Source organism: Cucumis melo, chromosome 7 (genome assembly GCF_025177605.1).
Source record: "Cucumis melo cultivar AY chromosome 7, USDA_Cmelo_AY_1.0, whole genome shotgun sequence".
Classification (NCBI taxonomy): Eukaryota; Viridiplantae; Streptophyta; class Magnoliopsida; order Cucurbitales; family Cucurbitaceae; genus Cucumis; species Cucumis melo.
In genome coordinates this window covers 18,776,652-18,790,051 of record NC_066863.1, presented here as the reverse complement: position 1 = coordinate 18,790,051, position 13,400 = coordinate 18,776,652, and the positions used below count along the sequence as shown (strand labels likewise).

The following is a 13,400-nucleotide window of genomic DNA, read 5'->3' as shown; positions in this document are numbered from 1 at the left end:
CATCTTATATAATATGGATAAGTCGTGGATGCAAAAGAATAGAACGTCATCTGAGTATGCTTATTGGGTTGAGATGTTTATTAAAAATGGGTTGAAACATTCGAAGATGTCGAACGTCATGGCCTGTCCTTGTTTAAAGTGCGTGAATGCAGAAATTTTAGATGTGAATATAATTAGAGATCACTTGTTTTTTAATGGCATCGATCAGAGTTATCAAGAATGGATTTTTCATGGTGAATCACTACCAATAAAGAGAAACAATATATGAAAGTGTATTTAGTAGTGTAAAAGAAGAAATTGACGAAGACGATGTTGATGACACAATTGGAATGTTTGAGGCTGCACATAATTATTTTAATGACAAGTCAGAAAATTTTGAGGAACTAGTAGATGATGCCAAGAAACCATTATATCCTAATTGTACGAATTTTACCAAAATATCTATGTTGATAAAGTTATATAATTTGAAAGCTAAATTTGGATGGAGTGATAAGAGTTTCACTGAGTTGTTACAATTAATTTGTGACATCTTACCTACTCCCAACGAACGCCCTACTTCTACTTATGAAGCAAAAAAGATTTTGTGTACTCTTGGAATGAAGTACGAGAAGATTCATGCCTGTAGAAATAATTGTTGCTTGTTTAGGAAAGAACTGTCTAATGCAAATGTATGCCCCTCTTGTGGTATGTCAAGATGGAAGATTCCTAAAAATTCAAATAAGGAGGTTAAGAATGTTCCAGTGAAAGTCATGTGGTATTTCTCCCCAATTCCATGATTTGAAAGAATGTTTCGAAGCAAAGAAACATCAAAATTATTGATGTGGCATGCCAAAAAAAGAGAAGTGAATGATCTATTACAACATCCAAAAGATGCATTATCATGGAAAAAAATAGACATTTATGGCCAGAGTTTGGGTCAGAACCTAGAAATCTACGTCTTGCTCTTTCCACATATGGGGTAAATCCGCATGGAGATCTTAGCAGTAGATATAGTTGTTGGCCAGTTATGTTAGTGACATACAACCTACCTCCATGGTTGTGTATGAAGCGAAAATTTTTTATGTTGACCGCACTAATATCGGTCCCAAACAACCAGGAAATGAAATAGATGTTTATTTAGCTCCGTTAGTTGATGATTTGAAAATACTTTGGCATGATGGGGTGGAATGTTACGATGCATATCAAGATCAATGTTTCAGGCTAAAAGCTATTTATTATGGACCATTAATGATTTTCCTGCGTATGGCAACTTGTGTGGTTGTACAGTCAAAGGATATCATGCATGTCTAATTTGTGGGGAGAAAACTTCATCCATCTATTTGCCAAAAGGAAGGAAGATGGCATATATTGGGCATCGCAAGTTTCTACCACGTCATCATCCATATAGGAAACAGAAGAAAGTTTTCAATGGTGCCCAAGAATTATAATTGGCTCCAGAACCATTGAGCGGGGAAGAAATTTTCGTACAAACAAGTAAGTACAAATACTCATTTGGTAAGAGAACTATCAACGAAAAGAACAGTAAAATAAGTTCTTTAGGAACTTATTGGAAGAAAAATCTATTCTTTTTTAATTAGAATATTGGAAGTTTCTTTATGTGCGCATTGTTTAGACGTGATGCACATTGAAAAGAACGTCTGTGCAAATCTCATTGGTACATTGCTTGATATTTCCGGTAAAACGAAAGATGGAGTAAAAAGTCGATTAGATTTGGTTGAGTTGAACATTAGATCAGAGCTAGCCCCTCAAGTAGGGGAGAAAAAGATATTTTTACCTCCGGCATGTTATACATTATCTCGAGCAGAGAAGTTGAGTTTTTGTAAACCACTATCTGAACTGAAAGTACCAGAAGGCTATTCATCGAACATTCAAAGTTTAGTGTCACTCACAGATTTGAAACTGTATGGACTTAAGTCGCATGACCATCACGTTCTTATGTAACAATTGCTACCTGTAGCAATTCGTGGTATTCTACCGAAACATGTAAGACTTGCAATTATTCGGCTATGCTTCTTCTTTAATGCTATATGTAAGAAGACAATTGATACATCACACTTGAAAGGAATGCAAGAAGATGTAGTTGTCACTTTATGTCTATTGGAGAAGTATTTTCCACCATCATTTTTCACTATAATGGTACACCTTGTAGTGCATCTCGTAAGAGAAATTGAGTTTTGTGGACCTGTTCATCTAAGGTGGATGTATCCTTTTGAACAATATATGAAAGTCCTAAAAACCTATGTGCGAAACAGAAATCGACCAGAAGGATATATGGTAGAAAATTATATTGTCGAAGAGGCTATAGAGTTCTGTTCTGAATTTATTGCTGGAGTCAGCTTTATTGGACTTAACTCATCTGTAATAAAAAAGAATTCAAACGTGGATACAGCATTATCAGCTTCTTCTTTTATCAGACCGAATAAGGAGCAGTTAGATCAAGCTCATCTTTATGTCATTCAGAATGTAAATGATGTTCTACCATACGTCGAGTACGTGTTAAATCCTAACTATTCTCATTCTATATAAGTTGGTTATGTAATTACTTAATAACTTATCATTTATGACAGGCAACATATGGAGAGTTTGCGTAAGCTTAACTCTGGTAAAGCTCGAAGTAAAAAGTGGATTCAAGAAGAGCATAATCGCTCATTCAGTCGGTGGCTGTCCACACGGGTAATCACTATAATCATACTCTTTTATGTTTGTTTTTGATCTAACTAAATCCACTATATTGTGTAGGTTGCACTTGCTCTCGAAGTAGCTAAAAATTCCATCACGCCTTCTTTAAGATGGATAGCTCACGGACCTTCTCCAGATGTGGCCACTTATTCTGGTATAATTAATGGTTATTACTATCACACAAAAAGGCATGATGATATTAGGAGAGTTCAAAATAGTGGAGTTAGTATAACCGCTACTACGATGCAAGTCTCTAGTTCTAAGGACAAAAACCCTGTCATGTCAGATATGACGTTTTATGGTGTAATACAAGAGATATGGGAGATTGATTACCATCAAGTATCTTTTATTTTATTTAAGTGTGATTGGGTTGACAATAGAAGTGGAGTCAAAGTGGACGAGCTTGGGTTTACCATGGTGGATCTCAAACGTATTGGGCATAAATCAGACTCATTTATTTTAGCCACTCAAGCAAAACAAGTATTCTATGTCCAAGATTCTGCAAATCCTGAATGGTCGGTGGTTTTAACATCTCCATAAAGAACTATTGAAGAAGATTTCTTTGAAGATGAAATAGGAGATATGCTTCAAGAGTGTGGTTATGAAACCATTAAAAGGATGCCCAATGTTGATACACCTAATGAGACTGATGATACAAATTCAACTTATATTAGACATGATTGTGAGGGTAGATGGGTAGAGAAGGGTATGTCATTACTTTTCTTTATAATGTATTTATGTTTAGAGTTCGTAATATAATTGATATGCTTATGGTATGTTATTACTTTGTTTTATAATATATTTATGTTTAAAGTTTGTAATATAACTACTATATTTATGGTATGTCATTACTTTGCTTTATAATGTATTTATGTTTAAGTTCGTAACATAATTGTTATGCTTATGTATGTTGACTTTGCTTACTAATGTATTTCCATTTTTTGCAGATTCATAGATGGAGGATAACAGTGAGGATGAAAGAGAAATGCTTCCAGAAGTAAGAAAGAAATCATTTGTTCCACGTGGGCCAACTACTATGTCTGAGTTGGCCTGAGTGAGAAATTCTGGCCAAAAGTTGCCCATTCAATTTAATGAACACGGGCAACCTGTTGGAGCCACGTCTAAGAAAATGCAAAGTTACATTGATGTGTGTGTTCGACAACAGATTCCTATCACATAAACCTCTTAGAAAGAAGTTCTAAATGAGCTAAAAGGTAAAATCTATAATTGTATATCGGTATGAGTTCTATTATTATGTTTTTCATATAATGTAGTTTGCTTTACACTCTAAGTTTAACTACGCTTTTTTTTTTTTGTGTAGATGTCGTTCGGTTTACTACCCAATGCTAAACATTCTATACTTATGTCTGCATCAAGAAAGTTTCGAACTTTCAAGACCACGTTAACTCAGAAGTATATACTTCCGTCTAAGGATCAACCATCACTCTTACAGTTTCCTTCCAAAATCTATTCTCATATAAATCAAGAAGATTGTGAATCATTTTTGGATGTTAGACTAAGTGAAGAATGGGAGGTAAATAAGTTTACATTTTCACTTTAATTTTGTTTTGATATCTACCTACAAACTAATACGTTGTACAGGATTATAGTCGTATTCAAAGGGAAAGAAGGTCGAAATGCATATACAATCACAACATGTCATGTAAGATATGCTAATCATGCCGATGAACTAGTGAGTATTTCTAATTAAATTCAAGAATTTATCTTAATATGTTGTTGATTAAATATGTATCTTTTGTTGTAGAAAATAACGCATGATGTTTCCTATCGTTCAACTCTTTGGAAAGAAGCACGGAAAGGAAGAAATAATGATTATTTTGATGATGCTACTCGAGATTGTGCCTTTCGGATTGTAAGTATACTTATGATTACAATACATAATCTTTTGTTAACCTAACTAATGATGAAAATACTTGTATTGTTTTATAGGATGAATTAGTTACAACAAATAAAAATGAGGACATCTTGACTGATGCATTGGGTTCCAAGAAGCACGGTGGACGTGTAAGAGGCGTGGGTGGTTTTGTCTCTCAATCACAATATTTCAACACAGTAAAAGGGAAGGAGAAAATGATAACTCCACAAGTCGAAATATGTCATAAAGAAGACGATGACTCGAGATGCAAAAGTGACAAGAAGAGAAGTAATCACTCGAGGTCATCCATTGGAAGTATTAATATAGATCTTTATGCCGATGAGGACACACCTAGCAACAAAGGAGTTGAGGTAATTGACTTTGTTGTCACTTTTAGTTTTTTAACGATATAGGATCAATTGTTCTTAACTATGCTTTTAATATTTGTAAAGGGAACACCATGCCAATTGTCTATAGGATCCATTAATAATATTGTTGCAGTAGCCACGATAGTTGAGGATAAAATTGGATGTCCCAATGTTAAAGTTCTAGTAGACGTGGTTACAGGAGAAAATTTTACTATACCCAATCCAGTGAAGGGAAAGATAGAGACTTTAAATCAAGCATTGGGTAACATTATAGAATAGCCTCGTCGCCTTGTTTCTACGATCAATGACAAACAAGGGTGTATCTTTGTTTACTATTTAAGTTTTGATTTTATTTGTATATGTATTTTGAATTTAGAACCTTGGTTGTGATAGGAGCATTCAACTAGGAAGGATGTCGTATACTCTTCCAATTATACTGACGTTAACGGGATTATTAAGCTTTTAAATAGACATGCCGTGAACAACATGAAGGATGTAGACATGATTCGCATCCCAATGAACGAGCTAATATTTGGAAGTGACAAATTTGTTTATTTAGCTCGTGAAGATTTGTTGCATTACTGCGGCATGGTTGAAATCGGCTACATGTGTATACTAGCGTATATTACGTAAGTATAAGACAACTTATACTCATCTTTATCTCCAATACCACTGTTGTAGTTAGTTTGCTGATATTTTAACTATGGTTGCTTTACTTAGATATCTTTGGGATGAATATGACTGTGCAAGGAATTTTTTTGTCATTGACCAATTAAAAATATCGTCACATATAAAAGATCGTGATCTTCGTTCTAGAAATTTAGCCAACCAGCTAGAAGCAGTTAACTTGGAATAGAAAGTGCTAATTCCATATAATACCGGGTAAATAAATAAGAGAAACACATTAATAAATTTCCATTGAGCTTAAATGTGTACTCACATTGAAGATGTTGTTTATTGTAGTTTTCATTGGATGTTGCATGTTATCGATCTTCGTGAAAATTGCGTTTATGTTTTGGACTCTCTTTGGAGTAAAATAAATGAAGACATTCATGGAGTCATAAATGTGTAAGTATATTCACTTTATTACTTCTTATTTAACTTTATTGTCTTCTAATGTTTCAAAATATTTAGAGGGTTGAAGACATGGCAAGCGAAACACGATCTACAACGCTATCGATCAACTCCAAAATGGAGACCTGTAAAGGTAATTTGCATTTACACGTAATTATTTTTTATGAAACATAAGATTAATTTGTATTCAATTTATATACATGCAGTGCCCTCGTCAATTGGATTCTGTAGGGTGTGGGTACTACGTGCAAAAGTACATACATGAGATAGTGCACAATTCTAGTACTTCTATTACTAGCCTTGTAAGTTTCTACTTTCACTTTTTACATATTACAATTTATGATCTAAACTCATACTTTCCATATCTTTCTCTTTGTGTGTAGTTCAATACCAAAAATGCATATAGGCAAGAGGAGATTGATGAGATTCGAACTGAATGGGCAACTTTTGTTAGCAGATTTGTGTAAGCTTTTAAATGTGTTTTTTGGTCGAGTTAAGTTAGTAGTTGATTTTCGTAGTTAAGTTACTAGTTGGTCGAGTTAAGTTTTTGTAGGGACGGGCAGTCCTATAGTTTTTTGAAGGGTAGGTGGTCCCGTACTAATTGTTGTTTGTTAGATAGTTTGTACGTATGCTTTAGTTAGTGAAGGAACTTTCTATTGTACATATACATTGGTTATTAATCACGATCTTATATATTATTTGAGTTTTCATTTACAGTTGTTGGTTGTTTATTTAAATATGTGATTATATATAGGAGTTGGATGATTTTATTTGTTGTAGTACTATATAGAAGGGTGGAAATGTGTGCTGATATTTTAGGTGTTGGACGATCGTATTTGCTGTAGTACTATATGGAAGTGTGGAAAAGTGTGCTCGTATTTTAGTGCTGGATCTTATGCATTGTAGGTGTTTATTATTGGTTTGCCATGGAGGGCAGGATGTGTTGTTTGATATGTGTGATTACATATAGAAGTGGATATATTGGAGGATTTGGAGTAGTTGGACTTATAGTGTTGAATATAGTTGTGTTTATTGATATGTGATTATATGTAGGTGTTGGATGATGTGTATTTGTTGTAGTTCTATATGAAAGTATATGTTGGAATTTTAGGTATTATTGTATGCATTGTAGGTGAACTAATTATAAGGCATTGAGTAGTAGGCATTATAGCCAGCGTGCAAGCCATTTTTTTTTATTTTTTACAATATACGATGACGAACATTTTCGGACGTAATTCGAGTCAAATAATGTCGATTTTTCCGTCATAAAAACTATTGTAAATACGACATTAAATGTGTGTTTAACGTCGGTTTAAAAGCAACATTAAATGTGTCTTTAATGTCGGTGGAAAAACGACATTAAAGATGTATCATAAGCGACATTAAAGACATATTTAATGTCGGTTTAAAAACGACATTAAAGATAGCTTTAATGTCGGTTAAAAAAATTAAAGTCATCTTTAATGTCAGTTGTCCACCGACATTAAAGATGAATCGACATTAAAAGCCTTCAATAACACCTTCAAAGATGTCGGTTTATAACCGACAATGAAGGCCTTTAATGTCGGTTTATAACCGACATTAAAGGCCTTTAATAACGCTCGCAAAGGTGTCGGTCCCCAAGTGACATTAAAGGCCAGATTTCTTGTAGTGTATGTTTTGTATCCTATGAGAACATCGATCTCGAGAAAAGAATGTTCCCGCAAAGAGCCTTACTAAAAAGAAATAATCCCTAGATTTGGTGCCACCAAAACAGAAAACATATACACTAGGGATATTAGAACAACAAAGTGTAACACGATCACGTGTTTATGAACGATTTCAAACAACTAACCATGAAATAAGGGAACATAATCTCAATGCAAAATCTTATAAGAATATTACCACCAAAATAAATGAGGCTAGTCCATGCATGGTACCACAGGTTTCGTGGGATGTAAAAATTCTGAGGCACTAGACACAAAAAAATACACAAAAACAACAAGAGATATAGGTAAAACGATCCTCCTAATCAAGAGCAACAAAAATCAAATGAAAACCAACACTCTAAAATTTGAAGGACAGTTCCAAAATGTATCATGGTACAAAAACTCACCAACCTTAGCATCAAAATAATTATCTACCTAAATAATAATAACAGTATTAGTTGTTGAGAGATAGTCCCCCAACTACTAAGAGTCATATCAAGCTGAACAACGACGTCTATTGCCAATAGAAAACCAAACAAGGAGCCTCAAACTATCTCAAACTCAAAGGATATCCCTCCAACACAAAAGTGAAGACTTAGAAACTTTGACTGCTCAAATAATACTTTTACTCTACAAACTATATGCCTTTGGGTAGCTTTTATTTCCTTTTTATATATAGAAACTTGTTTTAATTTTATTAATCTCTTGTTTTGGAATATGGTCTTATTTCCTTTAAACCTAGAGAGAAAAGTTGATTCATATCTTATACGATGTATAATTAATATTACGATGAGTGCTATTCATTTTCATTTAGTAGACATTAGAATATTTTTCAACAATGTTCTTTTTTATTTTCTTTTTTCTATCATTTAATTATTCACACCATACAATTCAACAAAATGAAAGTTGAAATTTTTTGTGGTGGTAATTGAAGCATTTACAATAAAATTTGCATAGTTTCTTCAAGAATATTTCTTATCTTTTGCAAAGGCCCAAAATGAAGCTACATAATTTCTTCAATATCAATCACTCTTGGGATTGCTCTCTTAATCACATCAGGTTCTGCAATAACAAATGATTAACAGATATGTGGTTACACCCCTGGGGTAAATATTTGATTTTTCAAAATTGGTTTTTCATACAACATCATTTTTCATGGTTTTATATTCATATCCAAGCATTATTCCAGTTCTAAGACAATTTCAAAAAACAAAAAACATGTTTTGAAAATTAATTTTCCATATCTTTATTATTTTTTATAAGACTTGGAAATAATTTTGAAAGCCCCATAATATAACAAAACAAAGAAACTACGTGGTTTATTTTTTTTTATTTTTTATTTTGTTGGGAATGCAAATAAGCGAAATATTTAGATACCCATAATTATAGATGCCTTTTAGAATCTTTAGATAGTCATTTTTATTTGATAAAATTGTTCTGCAAAAATCTGAGAATACATTGATAACGGGGTTGGTTTGTAGTATTTCTACAATAAAATGTCCTTAGAATTTATATTGTGTTCCAAGAAAGCTTTAGAAAAGCTACATTGTTGAACTGTAGTCAATTCATGTTCAAAATGTACTGTAGGGAAGGTATAGTAGTTGAATCTCCAACCAAGCCTTGTTGCACTCGTTGCAAGCTTAACTTTTCTTTGTAATCTTTACACATACAATGCTTTCATTTATGATGTTTTCAATGATTTTCTTTCTCTCTTACATTTCATAAAAGAATTTTTCCAAGAACGTGAAGGGAGACTATATCATATGGCGAGTTTATCTATGACTTTTGGATTTTATATTACTGACTTGTTGATGGAGAAGAACAAGTTCCACACAATTGTGTTTGAAAGGCTACGATTATAACAAGTGGTATCAGAGCCGAATTGGCTAATTGATAGTTAAGACAAAAACACGTCGATGATAAATCAATCGGGCAAAGCCTAGAAGGACCGACTAGTAGGGCTGGAAGAGTAGATGCTCTACTTAGAAGGACTGACTATATAGCTATTAGAAAACACTTTTATAGATGATAAATGATATGTTGGAGGATTCTTCAGCTACCCTCGATGTCGTTAGGAATGAAATCACAGATATGAACACGAGACCGAATCTCATAATGCCAGTCAGAGGGATAATTCCTATTAGTAAAATAAAGATTTCAGAACCCAATCCCTTCTATGGGGTAACGAATGCAAAGGCCTTGGAGAACTACTTCAAGGCCACGAGCACAGTTACTGAGGAAGTCAAAGTGACATTACCGATGATGCATCTATATGAACTGAACCACATCGATAACATTTGAGAGTACATAAAACAGTTTACGGGGGCTTATGTTAGACATACGCGATATGTTGGAGAAAGACAGTTTTTTGTTTCGTCGAAGGTTTGAAACCGTGGCCAAAGACCAAATTATACGAACAAAGGGTCTAAGACCTCATGTCAGCATATGCAGCGGGCGAACGGTTGTTTGATATGACCAGTGACTCTCAAGATGTGAGACGTCACCAAAATTCTTCATCTAGAAGGAACAAGAATAGTCGTCCGAGTTCCCCCAAAGGTGCCGAGGGAGACAAACGTCCTAGTGGAGACCACTGGCCTTATATACCAATCAAATATAGAGAACACATGGCGAAGGCCCAATAATCAAGACTCACCCAAGCGTCCACTCAATTGTTTCATATGTAAGGGGCCACATTTGGCAAGAGAATGTCCGAATAAAATCGCCTTGTATGCTTTCTAGACCTATTTAACTTCATATTCAGATGATAAATCGAGTTAAGCAGAAGGTGAAGTGGACTAGATAGAAAAAGGTGAGAACCCTATAATAGGGGCCTTAAAATACCTATTGTCTTTTCAGAAAAAGGCAGGGGAGACAAGTGTGCCATCGGAATAGGGTTTATTGTATGTTGACACCTGGATCAACAAGAAATCAACCAAGAGCACTATGGTTGATTTCGGTGCAACTCACAATTTTATAATTGAGGCAGAAGCTAAACGTCTAAGACTCGTTAGGAGAAAGATTCAGAAAGAATTAAGGTCGTGATTCCGTTGCTCTACCTATCATTGGACTAGGGAAACGGACGATGATCAATTTAGGAGGATGGAATGGCCCTGTCGACTTTATGGTTTTAAAGATGGACGACTTCAATGTGGTATTTGAAATGGAATTCCTTCTTGAACATCATGTCATACCAATGCCCTCAGCCAAATGTTTAATGATTACTGGATCTTTTCTCACCATGTACGAGCAGACATTTGTCAGCTTAACGGGTTTAAAATGATATCGGTCATGCAATTGAACAAAAGTCCCGCCCAAGAGGAACCAACATATGTAGCCATCCTGCTTGAGGCATTGTGAAAACCAGGGGAGACGATCCCCAAAGACACCTTGTGTGTGCTAAAGAAGTGTGGTGGTGTGATGCCAAAGATTTGGCCCAAATCCTTGTTGTCGCAAGGGATGATTGACCATGAGATAGGATCATTACCAGAGGCAAAAGCTTCTGTGAAGAATGCTTATCGTACAACGCCACCGGAGTTAGCCGAACTTTGGAAATAGTTGAAAGAATTATTGAATACAAGATTTAGTAGAGCTATACAAGCTATGTATGGAGCCCAGTTCTTTACCTAAAGAAGAAGGATAAAAGCTTACGGTGGTATATTAACCGTTGTACCCTAAACAAGCTCACAGTTCGCAGCAAATATCCATTTTCCATACCCATTGACCTATTCGACCGCTCACGTGGGGCGAAGTATTTCTCGAAGTCAAACGTCTGACTAGGGTACCATCGAGTAAGAACGAAAGAGGAAGAGGGACCCGAGACAACTTATGTCACAGGACATGGAGCGTTCGAGTTCCCTATAGTGCCATTTAGTCTTACCAATGCCATTGCAACCTTTTGTTTACCAATGAACCAGGTTTTCCAAGACTACATTGACAATTCTATCGTAGTCTACCTTGATGAAATAGTGGCCCGTAACCCTATAAGGGAAGAACCCAAAGAACACCTCCAAAAGGTTTTTTCAAATCTAAAGGAAAACTAATAGGATGTCAAGAGAGGAAAGTTCTACTTTGTGCAAGGAGAGATAAACTTGTTGGGTCATGTGGTGGAGTTTGACCGAATTGATATGGAAAAAAGGAAGATTGGAGCAACGTGTGATTGAGGAATACTGAAATCAGTCACAGAGTTACACTTATGTCCTAGATGAGCTAAACACAACATGCAATTCGTGGAAGGATTCTCAAAAGAGAAAGCTTGCTGATTGAGTTGTTGAAAGAAGACATTTAATGGGGTGTGAACCAAGAGTGTCAGGTCGCCTTCGATGAAGCAAGGCATGATCGAGGGGTAATTCTTGGGGTTGTTGATACGACCAAGCCTTTCGAAGTTGAGACCGAGCGATTCAGTCATATGCTGGAAAATATCTACATCATTTTATTGATGGTAGACAAAGGAATTGGGTTCAACTGCTAAATGTAGCCCAATTCGGTCACAACACTCAGACAGATTCGTCGATCGGGAGAAGTCAGTTTGAGATTGATGATAATAGGTATTCTGTATTGTTGCCGCTTATTGATCGCCTTTTATATAGGGAACAACCCTCGGGTTTATAGATTTGCAGAGGAATGGAAGCAGATGATTGACATCGCTCGAGCATGCCTAGAAAAAGCTTCGAGGCAGATGGAGAAAAGGGCGAGTCAAAAGCGATGCCCCTTAAGTTTCCAGCAGAGGATCAAGTTTCCAATAACTGGTGCAACAATGTTGTATGATTATCTATCGACCTGAAACAAGAAGAAGATAGAGAAGTCTAAGAAATCCTTGTTGATAGAGTAAGGAAAGGTAGAAGACCCACGGGGGAGATACATGAATTCCTAGTGAAGTGGAAGAACCTCTCCGTGGAAGTAACAAGCTGAGAATGTGTCGACGACCTTGAAGCTTGGAAGCAGAAGATCAAAGAGTTCCAGCTTCACTAATTGACAGGGACATCAACCGTTTAGGTGGGGAGAATGTCACGGGTATGCTTATCTAAGGCGTTGTTTGCCTATGGCCGAATGCCCGAACAACTCCAAATCCCTTTGTCTTTATGTCTTGTACGTAGTTTAGTCCATTACTTTCCTTTTTGTGTCACTGAGCTAGAGTATTAACGTTTTAGAATTTTTATATGCAACTCTGCTAAGGCTAAAAATGTTCAAAATGTACTATAGAGAAGACATAGTAGTTGAATTCCTGACCAAGCCTTGTCGCACTCTTTGCAAGCTTAGCTTTTCTTTGCACGAGAGTCTTTAATACTTTCATTTATGATGTTTTCAATGATTTCCTCTCTCTCTTACATTTCATAAAACAATTTTTCCAAGAACATGAAGGGAGGTTACATCATATCGCAAGTTTGTCCCCGACTTTCAAATTTTATATGGCTGACTTATTGATGGAGGAGAAGAAGTACCGTGCAATCGTGTTTGAAAGGCTAGGGTTGTGACAAGTGGCATGCCCTAAGCATGTGGTTAACATGCAACAAGGCTGTCCAGAGGCCTGCACATACGCATGCTCGCCAACCTATGTCAAAAGGCATTTTTTCGCCATTTTGGATATTTTTGCCATTTCTAAGTAAAGTTTTGATACTTTAATAACCAAGGGGATTAAATTGGACTTAATTGATATTATTTCATGTTAAGAAGAAATTGAATAAATCTACAGGCTGAGGATCTAGCCCTGCACAATGT

At 35.5% G+C, this 13,400-nt stretch overlaps 1 protein-coding gene across 1 annotated transcript in view; it reads right to left on the bottom strand.

Moving 5' to 3' along the window:
• Positions 1–8,607: 8,607 nt before the first annotated feature.
• The window catches only part of LOC103501145 (ribonuclease 2-like), a 48,576-nt gene continuing 43,783 nt past the window's right edge, over positions 8,608–13,400 (bottom strand). Inside the window, exon 5 of the mRNA XM_008464640.2 lies at positions 8,608–8,747. Coding sequence (XP_008462862.2) covers positions 8,689–8,747 — 59 coding nt within the window. The 3' untranslated portion in view covers positions 8,608–8,688. The remainder of the gene's footprint in view (positions 8,748–13,400) is intronic.